The sequence below is a fragment of the Limulus polyphemus genome, unplaced genomic scaffold, assembly GCF_000517525.1.
Source record: "Limulus polyphemus unplaced genomic scaffold, Limulus_polyphemus-2.1.2 Scaffold6079, whole genome shotgun sequence".
Classification (NCBI taxonomy): Eukaryota; Metazoa; Arthropoda; class Merostomata; order Xiphosura; family Limulidae; genus Limulus; species Limulus polyphemus.
The window spans coordinates 11517-31045 of NW_013671689.1; the positions used below are offsets into that span (position 1 = coordinate 11517).

The 19529-nt window shown below is 36.2% G+C and overlaps 1 protein-coding gene across 2 annotated transcripts in view; it reads right to left on the bottom strand.

Annotated features, from left to right (window-relative positions):
* LOC106473329 overlaps nucleotides 1-18516 on the bottom strand; it is a 26374-nt gene extending 7858 nt beyond the window's left edge. For both annotated transcript variants that reach the window (XM_013934011.2, XM_022401782.1), the window contains exons 1-2: nucleotides 18346-18516; nucleotides 3559-3709 (exon numbers count right to left, since the gene is read on the bottom strand). In XM_013934011.2, the coding sequence (XP_013789465.1) occupies nucleotides 3559-3651 (93 nt within the window). In that variant the 5' untranslated portion in view covers nucleotides 3652-3709; nucleotides 18346-18516. The remainder of the gene's footprint in view (nucleotides 1-3558; nucleotides 3710-18345) is intronic.
* Nucleotides 18517-19529: the final 1013 nt, after the last annotated feature.

Genomic DNA, 19529 nt, shown 5'->3' on the forward strand with positions numbered 1-19529 from the left:
CTCCAGCACTAAGTGGCTCTGCTCTAAATTTCAGGAATAAACTTGTGTATAGCAGAACGGAACGCGTCATTCTCCAGCACTAAGTGGCTCTGCTCTAAAACAAACGAATAAACTTGTGTATAGCAGAACGGAACGCGTCATTCTCCAGCACTAAGAGATTTCAGGTGCAAGAAGCAAAAACACCCGCCGTGGTTCTAACCCAGTGTTACAACTGTTAAAGATACAGACACGTTGCTGCAGCGTGTTGTGGTGGTGACCACCATAAATCAGAGTGCCCAAAACAACACAATAACCACCTATTCTGTAACTGCCAACAGCAACACACAGAGCTAATTATAAAGGGTGTCCAAAATATAAGGACATCAAAACTAGAATCTACAATATGATCCATAACTCAAAGCTCACTGAAACAAACACACACCACCCAGAAATAAAAAAACACCACTATTGCCTACACCAGATACACACACACACACACACCACACCCGTACATTTATGGAGAGGCAACACGGTCACAACTACTAAATCGAGAAACGCTAATGCCAATAAAACAAGTCCCGAAACAACCAAACAGCTCAGATGTACAACAAAACAAAAATCAAATCACAGAAAGTCAACCAACAAACATATTTGAAACCGAAATAAATCCCATCTTTCAAGTAATTAAAAATACATTCTTAGACTTCATACAACAGTACAGAAACGTCAAAACAGTACAGATGGTTTCACACTTTTAATAGAAATAGCTAAACAACAACCTATACCTGTTATTCCTGAGCCCAAATACCACACAATCAATTAACAAAACATCTAAAACCAAATAAAATAAAAGTTACCCCATTTCAGAGCTTCACCTACACCACCATAGGATAACATTCACAGACATGACCCTGAAAAGGATAGGATAAATAGAAAAGAAAAAAAAAAGGACTACAAGCCTCAATTGAAATAACAGTCAAGGGGGGGTGGGAAATGTCAAACATGCATTTGACCCTGCCAGGTCAACACAAGACATAAATTTCGATGATGATGATAACGTGATAAAATGAATAATTTCAAGGGTTCAAAATCCTTCCCTCTGGTGTATGATCAAGAACCTCTTAAAATTTCGTAATGATCATAGTGTATAAAGTTGGAAAATTTTCGTCACGAACAGAGATAATTAGCTTTATATTACAGAAGATTCGCACAATATTGGACTGTTCTCAGAATTCACAACGCGTCACTGTCTGTAAATATCATAGCAAAATGTTTGAATTTCTTGTTCTTCTTTCTTCTGCTTCTTTTTTATTACATGATAACTCGAAAATCAAAACAATGGTGTCAACCAATTTTACTGAGGTGACATAGTTTCAAACAGAGTATCCGGTTTTATAAGTATTATTCATAACTAATAGTAATTAAATAACAATAATAATTCTGGTGTAAACTATATTATCATTACCCCTTGATGTTAGCCTTCTTACAGATATTGATGTTCCTTCAAAAAGCTTACGTACAGGATGAAACAGGAATTACCACCAACCAATAATGGATAAACAATAAATATTACAGTTGGAACCTACTGTATTTAGAACTTGGTTATAAGTACAACCTTACCATGTCTGTTGAAACACTGCATTAAAAAAAACAAGTAAAGAAAAAACTTCAAAAAAGGAAGTAACTGTTGGGATGGCTGATATAAATCATTCAAAAACAATACAAAAAGGATAGTAGGGATGGCATTTGCGTCATCCCTACATAATAGCTACTTTGGGCATATAATTAGATATGAGGGTAGGTTGGTAGAGATCGTAATGTGTAATAAAATGAAATCAAGTATACGCGCACCCCACGCTTGGTATTGCTGACGCACAAAAATCATAACCATTGGCTGAAATTCTCCATTACACTTGTTTGGTTGTCAAGGAGACACAATGACGCAACATCACCAAATGTTTTCCAGTCGGACCCTCGGCTACAACTTTATAATAACCCGAATGTTTTACCCGCAGCACATTTCGATTTTGAAAATGCCCAAATCAAGCGTGCTTCTTCAGTTCAGCAGGCTAACAAAGCCAAAACCAGGAAAACAGTCCAAAGAGAAGACCCTAAAATTCATAATAAAATTCACTGCCTTTACCATCACAATAATTTGCAGGATCATACAGTTGACCAAGTAGGAATATGTCTTTGAGAATCAGTTTTTTCGCATGTTTCAATCTATAAGGATTTATCAAGAACATTTGAACACAAGTTAAAAATATACAGAAATCAAAATGCTAATCAAGCAATACTTCATGACCAAATATACATAGTTATTCTCCATACATATATTGCTACTAGATTATAATTAATTATTAGAAAACATGTTCATAAAACATTTATTTAGATATAATTTTGAGAAAACAAATTAATCAGGTATATGACAGTCATACAGCTTGTTATTTATAAGCGGAATTATAAATCAGTGTAACACCAGAAAAAAAAAACTCTCAAGTTACACTGACAAGAAGAAGTTTCAAGACAATCTTCATTTATTTATAGTACCCATGAATGGTTGAGAAAAGTATGCTTGAATTACAGTATTTGTTAGTCATTTATTAAAAATTCCGCACGAGGACGCTACCAGTTCATGCGAGTGTTTCAGTTTAGCAAGCGTGTAAAATAATACCATACAACAACGTCCGTTCATCAAGAAAAAGATGTTATTGAATTTAAAAAGGAAAGGAATCATTTATTTAACCTACAAATGGAAGTGACAAAGTATGGGCGAAATAACACGCGTTTATTTTACTGATTTTAATAATATTAATAACTAGCTGGAGTAACCGTCACCTGGACGAAAGTTATGTAAATTCATGATTAATTAAAGATTATCTTAGGACATGTATGTATCTCTCCATGTAACCAATAAACTTCCACACCAAATTTGGTGAAGATCCATCCACACCCTGCGAAGTAGTTACATGAACGGACAGTAATGATATATTTATATAGATGTTTAAAGAACAAAGGCAATAAAAAAACGTGAACCACAATTAAAGAAGCCCGATAACTTTAGCGTTTTCAGAAAACTCGTCCTTTCTCTCTGTCTTTCTTCTTCTTTTTTTTCTTCAAAACATTCTTCCTAAGCTTAAGGATAAGGTTTAAGGGAGGAGGTGGGATTTAGGAAAAATTCGCTCAGGTGATATGGCTTTATAGATTATTACTGAAATTGAGAAAAATAATTCAAACTTTCTGTTCCATTTAAGTTTTTTAGTTTATTGAATATTGAAATAAGTAATACGATAGTTATTACACACTACAAAAAAATAAAAAGTCAGGCCTTAAAATATGGTATATGTTAATTTGTTTCTCGTGTTTCTTACTTATTTTTAAAGTTGAGACTAATAAGAGAACTGACGAGTTAGGCCTACGCTGCTACAGAAAATAAAACTCGGTCTCCATGACGGTAGAAAAATATGACGACGACAATAACAATTTTTCTTACTGTCATAAGGCGCCACTGGTGTTCTTAAGATAGTTGCATGAAAATTAACATCAACAAAAAAAGGTATAAAATTTACTTTGACCTACCTGTTGCTGACTGCTCTGATAGTAGGGAAGTTTGTGCGTATAGCCTTGACTCATGTTCAAGTTAGGACCTGTCTTCCTATCTTCTCTTCCCATTTGCTTGTATGCAGTCTCTATCTGCCTAACTACCCACGTGATGTACGTTTATGTTTCTCTAAAACGGAGCATTGAAGAATAATGAAAATTAAAACTTCTCCACAACACAACTTTTAACGATATATTTATTAGGCGATAATTTGAGGCAGTGAGTTAAAGCTAGGGTTAAATTAAATTTATTGAAAAGCCGTATTTACCACCAATTCAACTGATAAATCATACTCAACACTCAATCAACTGATAAATCATACTCAACACTCAATCAACTGATAAATCATACTCAACACTTAATCAAATGAGAAACTCATACTTAACACTTAATCAACTCATTAAGCACTCAGAATCCACCCAAGTCAGAAAATAATGCTCCCCCCCCCCCCCCATCCAACTGGAAAGACTAGTTTGTGTGATGTTACATCACAAGAAGACTGATGATGATTTGTACAAAGCTTATCATCCAACTGGAAAGTCGTGCTCTCCACCCATCCAACTGGAAAGACTAGTTTGTGTGATGTTACATCACAAGAAGACTGATGATGATTTGTACAAAGCTTATTTTACTGATCTTATACTACGGGTTTTCAGTAAGGAGAAACATAAAAGCATCTCCACCTCAAACCTTGTGCGCTCCACACCACTGCTAACCCTATTTCTACCCACACCTAACCATGACCTTGTGGTATTTTCACGTAAAACGATTTTCCAACAAGTACAAGATAAACAAATCAGCAAATAACAACAGATTCGATCAAGAAATATGGATAGTGTTCTGTAGTTGATGAATTGACTGATATTTAAGTTGCGTGAGAAATAAACAGATTGGACACATTTGAAGGATAGTGAAACCAATCTTTATTTAGACGCAACAACAACAAAAAATGTACATAAACAAGTGGACAATCATTTCTACTGAATCAGTAAATAGATGATTAGCTTTCTGTCCTTCAAGATAAATCTCTGTCAAACTAGTCATGATGAAAACCAAGTAGAAGTGAACCGAGAAAGTACAATATAGAACAAAGAAACAAGGAAAATCTCAATGACTCTCTGGGCTACGTGTGGGCAAAGTGATAGCTTTGAAACTAAATAGCAGAAAAATGCTAAAGATTTCTATACGACTAAAGCATGTAGAAAACATATGATATACCTGCATATCAAAACTTTATAACGATGGTCATTCACAATCATCCTTGATTATATCTACCCGCTGACCCTTCTGCCCTCAGAATAATGCATTCCTAGAACAATCATGCAGTCTTTTCATGGATATTCCTTTCTAGAGACATATCCACTAATAAGTCCTGGCCTAGACATAAAATAGTAAATAATGTTAATGTATAACCTACTCCAGAGCTCCTTGTAGTAGAATGTCTTAACATTCTTCCAGAAAAAACCTATATTTATTGTTAAATGTCCTGGTTATGCATGTATTGTGCAGTGATTTGTTGCCTTTATAGCCTTTTCCGTGTTTCAGAATACTTTCCATTCAATTCCAATATTCAAAATTTCAAATATAAATTTTGAGGGGTTTACAGGGTTGTTGTTGATGGCTTATTATGTAAGTAATTATACATAAAAACTAAATTTGGTTAATTAAACAAAAGGCATAAATGTTTTTTTTTTCAAACAATGAAGGCCATGAACCATCGAAACACACGCAAGAAGAAGTCAAATGGGATTTGATTATAAGTCATATCTGGATGTACGATATTTTCTCTTCTTTTTTTTTAGCTTACCAAAACGTTCAGATATACACATTTTTAGAATGCTTGTAGACTTTCCCATATAGAAAATCCACCTTGTGCAGTACTGACTTTATTTCGTGTGCTAGTTACATATGTTCAAGGCGAGTGTTCCACTTAGGTTAATTTAGACATTTCTCATCGAAAATTGTGGTGGAGATCTATTTCCAATTCTCTAGTAGCATTACTGTGTTTAAGTTCAGAAATTTGTAAAAGTTAAATAGTTTTCATTTTCTTGTGGAATAGCCAATGACACGGGTAGAGCCCATACTCAGAGAAAGATGACATGAGGTAGAGCCCATACTCAGAGAAAGATGACATGAGGTAGAGCCCATACTCAGCGAAAGATGACACGGGTAGAGCCCATACTCAGAGAAAGATGACATGAGGTAGAGCCCATACTCAGAGAAAGATGACATGAGGTAGAGCCCATACTCAGAGAAAGATGACATGAGGTAGAGCCCATACTCATAGAGAGAGATGACATGATGTAGAGCCCATACTCAGAGAAAGATGACATGATGTAGAGCCCATACTCAGAGAAAGATGACATGATGTAGAGCCCATACTCAGAGAAAGATGACATGGGTAGAGCCCATATTCAGAGAAAGATGACATGATGTAGAGCCCATACTCAGAGAAAGATGACATGAGGTAGAGCCCATACTCAGAGAAAGATGACATGATTATCTCTGTCAGTATTATATACTGTCACACTCTCTTAGTCTAGAACATAATTTTCTTGAAGAGTTTTCGTCAATAATATCTTCAGTATTCTCCAGAAGCACTGTCCGACATCCTGTGTACTCGTAATGTTTATATATTTGTACTTGTTGGTGTAAATAAAGACTGATTTTTCTATGTTTAGTCTTTTTTTTTCTGTAGCTCAGTCAAATCAAATTATCAGATTTAACTTTGCAAATCTCTTTCTGTTTGAACTTTTAATTATTTGTGGAGAAACTTATCTAGTCAGTGAACATAAGAATACAACAAACTAAGTGGATGGTGCCATGACCAGAGGAGCTGTTTTTGTGGAATTTACTGATTTTTTATTAGTCTACTTTTCTGTACTTCATTATACTCTTGGGTAACATAAGATTTGTATTTTGATAAAAAATTGAAAATATTTTCCAGATGAAGAACTACCTTATGCATGAGGAAAAGAGCTTGACACCAATGGCAATCCATGATCCAAGAGACTAGTAAGGTTTAGGAAAAGTCCTTTATTGAACGCAGGCTTTTCACAGATGTTACAAAGAGCAATGTCTTGACCTGGTTCCAATCCTATGAAGGGAAGCCATAACATGGGACCTCCAGAGTCACTGAACAGGCCCTACCTCTTGCTAATATACAGCACAGAAGACTGAGGGTTCTTCTGGTAGATAAAATCTGCCATTTGGATCTATCTCATTACTAGAGGAGACAGCAAGTATAAAATGGTGAAAAAGGTGACCCATGGTGAAGACAAGAGCTTCATTAAGAGACAAGGCTTGCTGCTAAGGCCGTGGTGAATCATGGAGAACTCTGGAGTCATTCTGAGCTAGAAGATAAATTTCTTGTGGCAAATTATCAATCTACCACCCATGAGTATAGATCAAATGTTCATCTAATATAGGAGTCTATGAGTACTATACCTATCCTGTGTCCCTGATGCTGTGGGCATCTTATCCTGGTGTGGGCCGAGGTACCACTAGAAACGTCTTTTCTTTTGCAACAACAGGTCTCTTTGAGCAAATTAAAGCTATCGCCTTCAGTATTTAAGGGTACCACCATGGAAGACCTGCACTACTACCTTAAATGTTTCAAGCATGTCACTGTTTGAAATGGATAGCTTCAAGGACGGATGATGCAAAGCCTGATGTTGAGCCTTGGCTGACCAGCACGTGACACAATCAAGCATTTGGGTGAAAAACAGCTCAGAGATTGAAATAGAGTTACTGTTGACTTGTTTTGAAGTTTAAACCTAGTGATGAACCGAAATATCTAATGGGTTGAGTCCAAGGCTTATATGAGAGGTCCATCAGAGAACTTTGCGGGTTATATAGATGATCTGCATTGCCTACATAGTAATACATATTCCAATATGGTATCAGCAGACAGTGAGGATATACTCGTTAATAACCATGTGGATAGATGGCAAAATGAAATGATGTAGCATCACTTGGATGTTAGAGACATTTACACCCTAATGCAAGCAGTATCTGTGACATTAGTTTTGAGATAGTAAAAAAAGAAGAGAAGATGGTAAAGAAGTTTGTACTTTTGTCACAGAAATTTAACACTCTGCTAAGACCTATGGCCTATTTCAAAGATGTTTTAGTGTTCGGCTGAACGTCTCAGTTTGCTGCTGAAAACATGGGCATGATTCTTCAGAGAATAACAGAGGCAAGCCTGAATTTAAAACCAGAGAAGTGCATAAGCAGGTGGAATTCCCCAGTCACATTATGGAAAATAATGCAGTGTTAACAGAACCCCACAAAGATAACTGTGGTCAAAGATTGGACCCAACCCATGACAAAACAAGAGGTTCTCACTTTCCTAGACTTTTAATAGTACTATCAATTATTTGTGAACAATTTTCCTCATATTTCTGTACCATTCTCCACTCTGACTAAAGCTGATATCCCTTTTAGGTGGTCTGAGTACGGTGCATTTCAATCACTAAAATGTGCTTTATTAGATATTTTGATGTTAGTATACCTGCCAGATATTGATGGCAACAACAGTAAACTGAAGCAATATTGTTGCTGGTGCAAGGTAGAGTAGAAGTTGTGATCATATATTCTAGTTTACACAGATGGCTCCTGAATACTGATGCTGTATGACAAAGACAAAAAATTGCTTCTAGTCTTTTTCAAACATTACCAACAATACCTGTCTAGTAGAAAGCTTATTTCTCAAGTGGACCGCGAGTGATTGAAATGGTTTATGAGCTTTACAAAATCTAGGATAGATGATTACATATTGGATCACAACATTGCAAGTTTAGGCTTTGTGGTATAACATCCACCAGTCTAGCAACATGGAATTAATGATTATCTCACTAGACAGTGTAAACTTCTCTGTTCATTTAATGTCCTGGTTTTGAACAATGTGTGAAAGTGAAAGCCACTGCAGAAGTAGAGATGTCAAACCATACATTATGACGATTCCACTGGTGGATGGATACCAGAAATGACTCTTTAGGAGCTCTGGGAAGAGCAGCAGAAGGATTTAGATCTAGATCAGATGTCATGTATCAAGGTGAATTGCAACTTCCATAGATCGAGTAATATAGTAATTTACCCATGGCACTTGTAAGAACAGTTACGAATGCAAAAAAATGTGCTGTGCCAGTGCTTTAAACAAGTCATAATTCTTAGTCTGTGCTGAAACTAATGGTCCTTGGAACTCTCGGGCAGGAGATCATCAAGGATTGGAGGTTTCTTGAGCAAATAGATAGAAATTCACAATAAACATTGCACGATGTTTATGTAAAAACATCTATGATAATTTGTGTGGATGTAAGTGCAAAGTTTAAGTACCATTTAATACAAGTGTAAGATATTTGTACATAACTTCCACATGTACAATAAGGATAAGTGTTCTAAATCAGTATACAATATAAATTTGGTTTGATAAATCTAAGTAGAAAATTCACTGGAATGCAGTTGCAGATCTTTCAATATGGTGATGAGCTGAGCCATCCATTGGGCTGATTCAAGGCTTGCAAGATGATATGCATCATTTACGTGGGAAGACATATCTCGATGTGTTTGAGGTGGTAACTGAGAGAAAGTATAGAAAAGGAGCCCACAGCAGCAGCAGCTCTGTTGGCTGTACCTTGGATTGATCACTTTCGTGCACTACAAACATCACAGAAAGCTCTTGCTCTGCCAAATGTGACCCTGCCAAAATCCTATCCCATCATCATAACACAGCCACACTAAATACAGTTTAAACCCTCAGTTATTTATGTGATTATTCTTACCTAATCAGTGAAACTGAGAATAATGTACTGTTGCAAAACGTCACAGAAACGAAGTTTTCATCTATGACGCACAGAAGGATGTCAATAATCCAAGGTAATAATACAAGTATAAGTGCCTAGGCTTTATAACCTCTTATTTCCACTACCAATGGTATACAAAGTGATGGCCTTGGTTATGGACTATTGCTCTGCAAAACAATAGGCTTTTACACAATACATTAAAGTCAGTGTTGTTCCTATTTGCACTATTTCCAAGGTCCATCAATCGTGCATGGATGATAGCCTCAGAGAGCCCACATGAGTAGCCCAAATGCGCAAAAGTTTCTGGAAGATATGACACGAATTCCGGTTTGTATCTGCAGAGGAACTGATACGACGACTTGACTGTTGGCTGGATGCCCTATATTGATAGAGAAATGTCTTATTGCCATCTAGCCCATAACAATATGGTCTTTTCTTATGGTATAGTGATGTCATCATATTAATCTGATAGTATACAAATTTCACCTTGACATTTTTCTGAATGATCTGAATGTTTAGCTTACCTTTATAACTGTAACCTGAAACCTCCACAAGTTCTTTCCCATGTTTGAAATGTTTTACTATCAGCAAGATGAAGACAAATTCAGTTAAGAAGACATATTTTTTGTCCACTACGATGTCAAACCTCCATTAGTCATGTACCAGATATATATATATACCACCTACAGAGCTTTCAGTTTTTTTGTTTTACACTTGACTTTGTGGTTTGGAAGAAACTCGTATCTCATTTATATGCCCAGATCCATGTGAATTATCCTATTTTAGCTGTAATGGTGTGCTGTATTCTTCGGTTATTTCCAGCAACAAACTGTTTAACTTTCTGCACTGTCCCTAGTGTGTGTAACTGGTATATGATCATTAAATAACCAATTTCCTTACTTTACCAAAAAGATCAACAATACTGATATCGTTCCCTTAGAAACACTTTACTTTTGTGCAATGCATCATTTCACAGAATAGGAGAACTATACTGTAACTTTCCAAGAAGAGGCCAGTTCTTAGCCCTTAACTGTGTATTCAAAGAGGATGGCCAAGGGCAAGATGATTCGCTACGCAAGTTGTTACCATAAGTCTTGAACAATCCTCTTTACAATAAATAGATAGATGATCAACTACTGACATTTGAATATAAAGTTATGGTATATTTCAGCTTGAAGATTTACATAATAGTAGTCAATTAAGGGGCTAACTGGAGGCTCAAGGACATCAAGCAACATCTGAACTTATCCCGAGCATAAAAAACACAAATGTACAAAGTAGAAAAATATTCATTGTCACAAAAACAAAGTGCAATACAATATAAAAAACAATAAAGTGACACGTTTTTATTTTGTGTTGTTGAAGTGATAATAGATGTATGATAAACCTTTAACAATTTTTCTTACCAGCTCAAATGAAATCCCTCCTCCTGAAAGCTAACACTAAAAATAAATAAATTCAGAGAAATGTAAATAACAAAAATATCCCAACGAGTTAATTGCAGATGAAATAAATAAAGTAAAATCCAAATTAAGTTTGGATTTTACTAAAAGCTATTTAAATATTTAACTTCTACAGTGATCTAGCATGATGTTAAAATGTGTTTGCTTAAGGAAAACGATACATCTAAGGCTCTATGAGAACTCTAAAAGTTTAAATAAGACGTTAACCATGGATCTATATTATGGAAATGTGCTAAAATCTCAAACTCCAGGGGTAAGCTTGGCTTTATATATCAAAACAAAACTACAGACAAAGCCAAATTTGCTCCCAGCCCGACGTCCAATGAGCGGTCTGTGTGTTTTTAGCTTATCGTATGTACAATGGGAGTGGCCGCCCTTAGCCATTATCTGATTTTCTGACAAGAGAAACAACTGTGTCTCTAACTATGTTACAAGTCATCTTTCTCGCAAGAGAACATAGATAACATTGTTAACGGTGTAGTGCGTTCTGACGAAAGGAATAGGTGAGTAACTTACTTGAGCGTCTCACTGAGTCTAAACTGAGAATAGTGAATAAACTAACAAATGTTTAACAATTAAACAATCGGTAATTAAACAGACATTCTACGCAAGATTCGCGAGGTAAAGTCTAACTGTTGACATATTTCATCTTTAAATGATCGAGTTTTTAGATAATACCACACAAGGAACGCCAAATCGGATTAACTAACTTTACTTTGTGTTTAAGATAAATAAAACTTTTTCAAATACTTCAATAACACACACACACATATATATATATATATACATATGCCATTTAAAAATTGGTAACAAAGACATTTTATCAAAAAGAGTTACACATCAAATGCGAAACGCTAAGTCACTGGAAATGGCTAGAAGGTTGTGAGCTTATACATTGAGGTTATAACCATACTTATACATGGCGCAATTCATGAAAATATATACTGAAGTGTATTATCATGTGCTTGTTACTGGTACAATAGGGTATATAATCTAATTAACTTAGTTTTGTTGTTTTCTTCGACTTATATCACTTCTATATTAAGAGCTAGACAGATAGTCCTTGAGTGGGCTCTGTGTGAAATTCAACAAACAAACAAACAAATCATTTTTTTATAAACTATCATTAGTTTACGTCAAATAACCACTCCATTTATGAAACGGACGCCATGCATGAAGTACTCATGTGACTATTACGTAAGCTTGCTCAGATGAGTCATAAGCCAACAGCTAAATTGTAAATTCCTCAAGATCTTGTCATTCTTCCAAATTCGAGTATCTAGGCTACAGGGTAATATCTCATTGTTATGGAAGAAATAATTATTATAATTTTTCAAAAATCACGTATCAAGCTCACTTCTTTTACTGAAAACAAAACATAATAGTTGACAGATTACATTACAAAATATTAGTCAATAAGCCTAGGTAAGACACTGACTGTGTAATTACACTATATATGTGTAATTTGTTCGTTATTTTAGTGTCCAGTTTGGTGAGGCAGCTTTCCCAGGGGCCTACCTATCCAAAGGTCCACTTGTGGAGTATCTACTGTTCGTGTCTAGAGGCCCATCCGATGATAGCCCCAACTCATGAAAGGTCCACTTGTGGAGTATCTACTGTTCGTGTCTAGAGGCCCATCCGATGATAGCCCCAACTCATGAAAGGTCCACTTGTGGAGTATGTACTGTTCGTGTCTAGAGGCCCATCCGATGATAGCCCCAACTCATGAAAGGTCCACTTGTGGGGTATCTACTGTTCGTGTCTAGAGGCCCATCCGATGATAGCCCCAACTCATTAAAGGTCCACTTGTGGGGTATCTACTGTTCGTCTCTAGAGGCCCATCCGATGATAGCCTCAACTCATGAAAGGTCCATCTGACAGTTTTGTCTCAGTTTATAGATAGCTTAAGAATCAAACTACAGGATTTTCTGCACAGTATGATCTGTTCACATTTATCTGCATATTGGTATCAAATACAGAGTCATACATAACATGAATCAGAGATTGAGAACATGCTAGGAAAATACGCAGAAAGCTAAACTATCACAAACACAATTTGTTCGAACACAATACGGTGCAGGAATATCAAAACACTGAACTGATAAAAAAAAACTTATTAAAATCACTATAAATATTATATGTCAACAAACTTTAGAATGGCCATTTTTTAAAACTAAAATAAACACTTTTATTCAAAATGCTATGTCTTAATATATTTCCTGTCACAATACGTTCATAGATGTCTCTGCTAGTGTATAAAGCAAACACTGAGTGTGCTATCTAATTTCAATAGGACCTGTTAGTATACCTCACAAAATCGTTTTAAAAACAACATAAAAAGACATTATTTTTAGTTTCTTATAATTGTACCTAGTTTCAAATTGTTTTCTTTCCGTGAGTCACAGAAACGCAGATGTTTCAAATTAACCTAGGGCAGTGCTTGAAAAAAAAGAATAGAGCGTTACTCATCATAGAATTGTTCAACTCAGCTTTTCAAGACACGATTAATTAAATGTTGTTTTACGTTAATATATTCGTTACTTGCGGATAAAGAGGTGGGTTGTAATACGACTGTCAAATTTTCATTTATCTGTTTGTTTGTAATTAAGCACAAAGCTACACGATGGGCTATCTGTTGTACCCACCACGGGGAATCGAACCCCGGATATTAGCGATGAAGTCCATAGACTTACCGGTATACCACTGGGACTTTTCGTTTTGACAACGCAGTAACAACAGAACCTTACAATAAAAACACTCGGATGCTCGTTGACTTCTGGTTGAAGGAACAACAGCAGACAGTCCATTGTATAACTTTGTGCTTAACTACAAACAAACAAAGCATAATTACATGGCACCACGATAACGTATCATTTTTGACATATCCTCGCCCAGTAATGTGTGTTTGTTTGTAATGAAGAACAAAGCTACACAATGGGTTATCTGTGATCTGTCCACCACGGGTATCGAAACCCGGATTCTAGCGTTGTAAGTCCGCAGACATACCGATGTGCCACTAGGGGGCTACACTAATGTAAAAAACAAAAACAGTAATGGTTACTTACTGAGTACTAGTAATTTTGTTCTCAATGAATCGTTTCACCTATATGTTAACTGGAAAACGTGCTGTGCAAGGAATCTGGCTTGAACTGTAATTGTTTATTGAAAATCACAAAAACACATTACTTTGTTTTTAAATATTACTTATCCCCAAACCAGACTAGATCTACATTAAAGTACTGATATTACTATATACAGAGCAATATTTATTAGATTGCACGGGCACCATTGAATTTCATTATTTATGCACTCCATATATCTCCAATACATAGTTCTACGTTCCTCTAAAGTGGAGACAGTTATTCTTTACTCTTCACACACACAATACATAACTTCAAAAAATAGATGCTAAGTATGTTTGAAATATTATTTGATTAATATAATGACATATTTGATATGCTAGTATATCCTAATTTTTCACCATCTTTAGTGATATAGAATTTTAGTGTTTCTATGGAGTTTTTAGCACTGGTCTAAATCCGCTGGACCTTTTTCGTTCCAGTGTGACCTTGTGACCTTTGTCTCTCACTACATTTTTCATATTAAACTTCGTTTCCCCCCTGTTTGTGAAAATGTACAGGCCTACTTTATTTGATGGAGGAGACGACAATGAGATGTCTAAGACAGCGAATGTTAAGCAAGTGTGATAAGCCTTGCTTGGTCTCTTGAGTTGGAAACAGTTTAAAGTAACGATATTACAGAAAGTATGGCTTGTTCTAGATGTAGAACTACTCGAGACAACCAAAAGGGAGAGTTTAGGGATAACGGAGGTTCGTCGATGTGGATTGGCACCTGTCGAGTCCGAAACCATTCGGGGAGATCTGTACAGGAACCAAAGACTGTCACCAACTGGAGCATAACAGTCACAGCTCTGATGCAGACCACAGATTGACAGTCAAAAAGAACTGAATGTTTTGCTGGTAGACGACCTCCACTAGCTAAAGCTGTTTTTATAGCAGGAAAGATAGTGGACACCCATGGCATAAAGAGGACCATAATTTGGTCAAGATACCAAAAACTGAAAGGAAGTGGGATATCTGTAGAACATGGAAAGATACGTGGTCAACATCAGTAGTTGGGAAATCATTGATCTGAACAATCACAAACTGAAAGGAAGTGGGATATCTGTAAAACATGTGAATATACCTGGTCAACATCGGTAGTTAGGGAAATCATTGATCTGAACAATCACAAACTGAAAGGAAGTGGGATATCTGTAGAACATGTGAATATACCTGGTCAACATCAATAGTTAGGGAAGTCATTGATCTGAACAATCACAAACTGAAAGGAAGTGGGATATCTGTGGAACATGGGAATATGCTTGGTCAACATCAGTAGTTAGGGAAATCATTGATGTTAACAGTCACAGACTGGAAGGAAGTGGAATATCTGTAGAACATGGGAATATGCTTGGTCAACATCAGTAGTTAGGGAAATCATTGATGTTAACAGTCACAGACTGAAAGGAAGTGGGATATCTGTGGAACATGTGAATATACCTGGTCAACATCAGTAGTTAGGGAAATCATTGATCTGAACAGTCACAAACTGAAAGGAAGTGGGATATCTGTAGAACATGGGAAGATACCTGGTCAACATCGGTAGTTAGGGAAATCATTGATCTGAACAATCACAAACTGAAAGGAAGTGGGATATCTATAGAACATGTGAATATACCTGGTCAACATCGGTAGTTAGGAAAATCATTGATCTGAACAGTCACAGGCTGAAAGGAAGTGGGATATTTGTAGAACAAGAGAAGATACCTGGTCAACATCAGTGGTTGGGAAAATATTGATCTGAACAGTCACAGACTGAAAGGAAGTGGGATATCTGTGGAACATGGGAATATGCTTGGTCAACATCAGTAGTTAGGAAAATCATTGATCTGAACAGTCACAGACTGAAAGGAAGTGGGATATCTGTAGAATAAGAGAATATACCTGGTCAACATCAGTAGTTAGGGAAACCATTGATCTGAACAATCACAAACTGAAAGGAAGTGGGATATCTGTAGAACAAGAGAATATACCTGGTCAACATCAGTAGTTAGGAAAATCATTGATCTGAACAATCATAGACTGAAAGGAAGTGACGTTCCTTGCTTTCTAGGCTGTCAGATGATGACCTTGTATAATGTGTGCACGGCATTTGTGTGAATTCCACTTGCTTACAAAATTAAGATGGTCATATGATTGAAAAATCAGTGACTGAAAGGCTGTTGTGGCCTTTGTTTTCCGACCCACTGAATGAATATTCTGTTGCAAAACATCATAAAACATTTAAAGAAAATCACTCCCACAATCTAGCTGAAAGGTAACAACTTTATACAGCATGCCACCTTATATTCACAACATTTTTGACCTGGGCAATATGCTGAATGTACGAGCTACAAGAGGTAAAACAACAAGAAAACAATAAGCACTGTCTCAGTGGTAAGAATTGATAAATATGAGGTTAACTTTAATAACTAACTGAGAAAGTATTATTGGAAAATGCAGTGTATCTATTATTTTCATTAATACTATAATCTTTCAATTTTGGCATTTAAATATTTGGCAGGTACTGAACTTTTATGGAAGAAATAAGATTAATAAAAAAGGCTCACACTGTCATTGAAAGAGAAAGTTTTGAAATTTTACACAAAGCTTCTCAACGGCTATCTGTGCTAGTTGTACCTAACTTTGAAGTGATAAGCTAGAGGGAAGACAGCTATTCAACATCAACCACTTCCACATCTTGGACTACTCTTTACCAACAAATAGTGGGATTGACCATTACATTATTCCACCCCCACGGCTGAAAAGGCAAGCATGTTCATGGATGGGATTCGAACCCGCGACCCTCAGATTGCGAGTTGAGTGCCTTAATCAGCAGGCCATGCCACGGCTGGGAGAAAAAGAAAAACAGTTTCATCTGTGGTTTTTCATAAATAGCGCTGATGATATTTCAACCGAGTCAAGTTGAAATATTCATGAATAGGTAAATTATCAGTAGTTAACGAAACTTAAACTTAGACAGCATAGCAACACGTGGTGTGTGAAGTGATTTATTTGGTTGCGAGAGAATATTTTCAGTCATGCAGATTGAAATATTTCTTAACAAGCAAACAGTTTTAAGTATTTTCTTAACATTGTTTGAATACAAGATGCAATATTAAGGCATGGGAATGCAGGTTATACCTGTACTATGAGGAAGCGGAAAGTGTCACCAATACAGTGAAAACTTTGTCATTTGTGACACAAAACTAGTAAATAATTTGTAAATAGAATTCCATAGAGTACGACAATGAAAGCACTGGCAAGGGTTAACAATCAAAGTCATAGTTAGCATTGAGTGGAAACAGCTTGAATGTGTAGGAACCAGTTGCAATCTGGAACCCCATTCCTTCCTACTGTCTATAAACAATCCGATGGGATGTTGGAAGGTGTATCACCCATAGATGATATATCCCTCCAAGGCCAACTGCCAGTGACTGGACTGCTCTCTCTTCTGGATAACTGAAGCACACACCAAGATTATTATGTATCACCCATAGATGATATATCCCTCCAAGGCCAACTGCCAGTGACTGGACTGCTCTCTCTTCTGGATAACTGAAGCACACACCAATAATAATCTCATAGACATATTGCTTGACCAATGCCTGATGTAGTAGTTACGGGTATGACAATGTATTGTGATCCAGTTTAACCAATACATTCGGCTGAGCTTTTGACCAATGGAATTTGCCTGAGCTTACACTGTAATCTTGACTGTTGTACAAAGGATCGAGTCCCTGTTGCTATCCTGTTCCTTAACTAGCCAGTGGTTTTCCAATTCTTGTTGATATTAATTACTTTTGTGTTCCTTTGATTTTCGTAACCATTAATAATATATATATACGCATACTTCGGTAATGTGAGTCTCCCTTTTCTGTATATAAATACTTACATGCAATCAAAACACATACAAATTTCCACCTTTGGTTACACTGCACTATTTAAAACTCTTCGTTAATATATACACAAATAAATGTATACGAATTGATAATATTATGTTAACCAATTGAACTATATAAATAAACAGTGTTCTTCATTAGACATCATATACGAAGGAAGAGATGTACAAACTGTCTACACACGCCATCTTCCCCATCTTTTTAACTGCTATAATTGGAGGTTAATTTTTTTTCCGGTGAAACTACTACTTGATTAGTTTCCTACACGCTTGTTATCATCTTCAAAATTTTTGTAAAAGCTGTTAAAAAAAAGTCCGAACGTGGCCAATGCCACTACTTTTTATATTTACACACGAAGATTTTAAAACATCTCTTTTCCCAGTTTCTGGTCACGCCCATACTGTACATATATGGTTATTGATTCAAGCCTGTGCAACAATCACGAGACGTGGAACGTTTGATCAAAACTAAATATAGATATCTCTTTCAACTTACCTAATATGGTATTCTGGGTGAAAACTGCGTTCGTATAATATAAACGGTTAAATTCGTAATATTTCGTTTACTCTTCAGACCCGAGAAGAGTTCGATTACTGCAGTCGCGTGACTCCACGAACCAACCGTCGTTCACTCGAAAAACGTCTGTCGTCGTCATCGAGCAGCCTCGGCCGAATACAGCACATCACACCAAGGGGGAGCCACTTTTAGCATCGTCCTATAGCACGTGCTGATGTGTTGAAAAATCCACCATTAAACCTCATCACGACTAAAGAAAGCTTGTTTAGGAAAATAGCCCACACATGCACGAGGGGAAAGAAGACTGTGGGCACGAGCTCATTATTAATATTTAGTTTTCTGTTAACCCAGTTTGTCGCACATAAAACTTGTTGAAGTTCCTTCAAACTTTTTTTTTTCCAATTTGTTATCTTATCGCTTTATAGAACGCATATTCATATACGTTATCACTCACCTGTCTCATAGATAATTGTTGTTAAATTTCATTCTCACTGTCACTTAAGAAACCGGTTTGCCAGCATTCAACTACTGCCAACCCTAATTAAACAATACATGGCAGATACACGTGATCCCTGACCTCCTGTATCATCTAAACGTACCGTAGCTAAAAAGAAATGATATCGCAGTAACTGACATAAAATTCTGTAACATTTACATTAAGCAGCTGTGTCGATACAGGGCCTGAAGGCAAAAACCTTGAGATTATTCAAACTAGTATTCCATAGCTTAGTTCGCGGGGAAATATTTCATCTTTTCTTGTTTTAAGCTCAAAGCTGCACAATGGATTTAACTCTAGGAATCGAAGCCTAAACTTTAGCGTGATAACCACGCAATTTTTTTCAAATGTAGACGCGGATCTAAACTTACTTGTAAACGTTTTTAATTGTGTGCTGAAATTATTATACCATTTTAAAGTGTTATACAGTAATTAATCAAAAGTCTTAACCCTAGCTCATTTCCCAAAACGAATACTTTTATTAAAAAACTTGGTATTTATTATAAAAAATCTAAATACGAGACAATAGGCTATTGTTGTAATGTTGTTCTTTCAAATTACCTGGTGAAAATAAGTCAAGGACCAGCCAGTGTAAAACTGTAAAAAATTAGTTTTGTTACGTCTCCGGTCGTTTGTTAATTTCCCGTAAAAATTCTTTCCGAGGAAC